The sequence below is a fragment of the Cebus imitator genome, unplaced genomic scaffold, assembly GCF_001604975.1.
Source record: "Cebus imitator isolate Cc_AM_T3 unplaced genomic scaffold, Cebus_imitator-1.0 Scaffold248, whole genome shotgun sequence".
NCBI classification, from domain to species: domain Eukaryota; kingdom Metazoa; phylum Chordata; class Mammalia; order Primates; family Cebidae; genus Cebus; species Cebus imitator.
The window spans coordinates 2635394-2639269 of record NW_016107563.1 but is presented as its reverse complement, the minus strand read 5'-3'; the positions used below and the strand labels follow the sequence as shown (position 1 = coordinate 2639269).

Genomic DNA, 3876 nt, shown 5'->3' with positions numbered 1-3876 from the left:
TTCTTTTTTTTCTTTTGAGAAAGGGTCTCGCTCTATTGCCTATGCTGGAGAACAGTGGCACAATTGTGGCTCACCGCAGCCTCAACCTCCAGGGCTCAAGCAATCCTTCCACCTCAGCTTTCTGAGTAGCTGAAACTACAGGTGCATGGGAACAGGCCTGGTTAGTCTGTAATTTTTTGTGAAGATGGGGTTTCACCACGTTGCCAGGCTGGCCTTGAACTCCCAGGCTCAAGTGCTCTGCCTGCCTTACCCTAAGTGCTGGGATTACAAGTGTAAGCTGCCACACCTGGCCTGGTTACAGTGATTGTACAATGGACATTTGTTTCATTTGTTTACCTTAGAAATTACTTTAGGCCTAAAGTCATGTTCCTTAATTTAGGACATTGTCTGAATGAAAGAAAGAAAGAAAAAGAGAAAGAAAGGAAAGAAAAGGAAGAAAGAAGGAAAGGAAAGGAAGGAAGGAAGGAAAGGCCGGCAGGCCAACTGCGGTGGCTCACACCTGTGATCCCAGCACTTTGGGAGGCTGAGGCAGTCAGATCAACTGATGTTGGGGGTTCGAGACCAGCCTGACCAACATGGAGAAACCCCATCTCTACTAAAAATACAAAAAATTTGCCAGGCGGGGTGGTGGGCGCCTGTAATTCCAGCTACTTGGGAGTCTGAGGCAGGAGAATCGCTTGAACCTGGGAGGCGGAGGTTACACTGAGCCAAGATCGTGCCATTGCACTCCAGCTTGGGCAACAAGACTGAAACTCTGGGGGGGAAAAAAAAAAGAGAAAAATGAAGAAATGAGGTCCTCATTAAAAAAAAGAAAGAAAATTTAGAAAGACACAGAAAACCCAGAGAACCTAGCCTGGCCTGAGGAGGCATGAATCCAGAAAGGCTTCCTGGAGGAGGTTCTACCCACTGAAGACCCAAAGGAAGAGTAACAAAGAGATTAACCCACAACAAAGCAGTGAGGCCCAGTGGAGGGAGTTGTGGTGAGGGCCAAAGGCAGGGAGGCTGGAAATGGAGCGATATGAAGGAGTCCATTCTGATAAGGAGGATCTTATCAGAAAGTGCTGAGACTACAGGGCAGGCTGTCCTAGGAGGTGGTGCTGGTTAAATGAATGCGTGAAGAAAGGAATGAATGAGGGATCCACCGAGAGAAGGCCAAGGTGGAAAAACCAGCTCTATCTTCCGCAGTGGTGGTTTTTGTTCGTGTTTTGGCAGTTGGGACAGTAGAGCATCACACGCTCGTCCTGCACCACCCCCAGCTTGGGACTCGAAGGACTAGGGTGTGCTGAAGGTGGCACGGCAGGCCCAGAAGGGGCCAGGAGGACTGGGTCTGCTCCCCTCCGCGGCTGCCCCTCTGTCCTGGGGTGGGGGGCAGATTGATGGCTCCCCCGCCCCGCCCCGCCCCCAGCCCAGTGCCAAGCTTCCCAGCTGCTGACTCAGGCCGTGCCGGCCAGCTCAGCATTCCTGCCTGGCCCCCACTGAATGAGGCTATTGAAAGTCTCTGTAGCCACAAACCACGCCCCCAACCAGAGCCTTCGGCTGTCCCGTGGCTCTGCTGTCAGGGGATGTCATAGGCCTGGGTCAGTGGGAGAGGGCTCTGGCGGCCAGTGACTGACGGTCTGGGGGTGTCTGGGACCAAGGACGATCCTGGGTAAGCCGGCTGGGCTGGCACCAAAGAGGGGATCCCAATGGAAGGGGTCTCCCTGGCTCGAAGGACAGAGGCCCTGGGATGGGTGACCCTGGCTTGAGGGAGGGGTCTGTGTGTCTCTGGGACAGCCAAAGGGCCCTGTGGGGTTTCCCACCTGCCCCCTCAGACTGGAGCTTCCCTGAAGTAGAGATGGTTTCCCCCTTAGAGGCCACTCGGGTATGGGCTGGGTCTCCCCCACCAGGCAGGAGCCAAGGTAGGGAGAAGGGGTGGCTTGGAGTTCGGAGTCGGACTCGGCTCTGCAGGCAGGAGAACAGCGTCAGCGTCCAGCCTCGGCCTCTGCTGCTGGTCCTGCCCAAGCGCCCTCCTTCCCCTCCTCACCGTCTTGGCCTCTGCCCCAAGCCAGGACCTGGCCACCAGCCTGGCTGCAGGGGCCGTTTTTCAGGTATGGGGGAGGGCCGGGTGCCATGAAGCCAGTGCGGGTCGCCACCCTTCTGTGGATGCTGCCGCTGGTGCTCGGGCTGGGGGCCGCCCGGATGGGGTCCCCAGAAGAGGACTCCTTCTACTATGGAAGCTTCCCTTTTGGTACGGCCACACCTCTGTTCGTCTGTCTGCCTGTCTGTCTGCCATCCACCTGCCCAGCTTGGCTGACTCACCAAGGAGTGTGGTATTCTTGCTTCCCGACAGGACGGAAGACCCGCCTCTGAGCGGCTCCCCTGGGTGTGGTTGTTCTGAAAGTTCCTAATAGCTTTTTCTTAAGTTACTAAAAACTGCACAGATAATACAAGCAATCAGAGCTAAAAGCGTACAGAAAGTGTTTTTAATATATCTTCTCCCACCCGACCCTGCCTTGTGTGCTCCCACGCCTAGGAAGACCAGGCCCCGGGGGGCAGGGGCAGCGTGGGAGGGAGGGACAGCCCCTGAGGCCTGGGAGACACACGGGAGCACCCGGGGCCCAGCGCGGGTCTCTCCCTTCAGGCTTCTCCTGGGGCGTGGGCAGTTCTGCCTACCAGACGGAAGGCGCCTGGGACCAGGACGGGAAAGGGCCCAGCATCTGGGACGCCTTCACGCACAGTGGGAAGGGGAAGGTGCTCGGGAATGAGACGGCAGATGTGGCCTGTGATGGGTACCACAAGGTCCAGGTGAGTGCGGGGGGTGTGTGTGCGCGTGCACGTGCCTAGCTGCGCGGCAAGGGGTGATGCATTGGGGGAGCCCTGGTGACAGTGTCATCCCCATGCTCTGCCAAACACCCTCTACCCCCGTGCAGCCAGAGGGGGCAGGGCCGGGGGGGGGTGAAGGTTTTGGAGGGGCCAGAATGTGGGGTGCATGGAGGAGGAAAGGAAAGCAGGGCGTCACCTGAGCCAGTGCCTCAGGCCAGGTGAGGGGGACCTGAAAGTCTGATGCCACAGCGGCCTGCACCGCGGTCCCTGCTTGTGAGTTGTGCCTGTGGAGGGAGTGGGACCCGCTCATCCCCGGCGCCTGCTTTCCTCTCTGGGTGGCTTCTTGAGGAAGCCATCACCAGGTTTATGGGGGCAGCCTGAAGGACTTCTCCAAGTGCCTCCCTGCCCTGCGTTGGCTTTGACTCTCGGCGTGTCCCCTGCATGACGTGGGGCAGGTGGCATCGCCTCTGTTGTGCAGATGAGGAAGCAGCTTCTTCCTCACCCACGAACAGATAGAGACAAGAGTGGACCCCGGTCCAGGAGCCCGAGGACCCCTTCCTCCTGCAGCCAGGGCCCCAGGTGACTTCCTCCCCACCCCTGTCTGCACAGGAGGACATCACACTTCTGAGGGAACTGCACGTCAGCCACTACCGATTCTCCCTGTCTTGGCCCCGGCTCCTGCCCACAGGCATCCGAGGTGAGCTAGGGCAGCCTCCCTCGAGCCCAAGTGCAGCCCGCTCCGGCCATATTGGCTTTACAGGGGCACCACAGAGTCCTGGGGAGGGAGACCAGCCCACGAACATGGTTGCTGATGACAGCGGCCCTCACAGGTTCTTCAGGTAACTGGGCTCCCAGATTGCTGGCGGCCTGAGGGGGCCTCAGGCCTTCAAAAAACAACAGGGGGACTGGGAGCAGTGGCTAACGCCTGTAATCCCAGCACTTTGGGAGGCTGAGGCAGGCACATCACGAGGTCAAGAGATCGAGACCATCCTGGTCAACATAGTGAAACCCTGTGTCTACCAAAATATAAAACTCAGGCCGGGCACGGTGGCTCAAGCCTGTAATCCCAGCACT

The 3876-nt window shown here is 58.1% G+C and overlaps 1 protein-coding gene across 5 annotated transcripts in view; it reads left to right on the top strand.

The window, feature by feature from the left end:
* The first annotated feature begins 796 nt into the window (after window positions 1-796).
* The window catches only part of LCTL (lactase like), a 26599-nt gene continuing 23519 nt past the window's right edge, over window positions 797-3876 (top strand). Inside the window, exons 1-4 of one of the 5 annotated variants that reach the window (XM_037727926.1) lie at window positions 797-1648; window positions 2045-2227; window positions 2621-2784; window positions 3412-3499. In XM_037727926.1, the coding sequence (XP_037583854.1) occupies window positions 2110-2227; window positions 2621-2784; window positions 3412-3499 (370 nt within the window). In that variant the 5' untranslated portion in view covers window positions 797-1648; window positions 2045-2109. The remainder of the gene's footprint in view (window positions 1649-2044; window positions 2228-2620; window positions 2785-3411; window positions 3500-3876) is intronic. The other 4 variants (XM_037727925.1, XM_037727924.1, XM_037727923.1 and 1 more) reach the window with 4 other exon arrangements.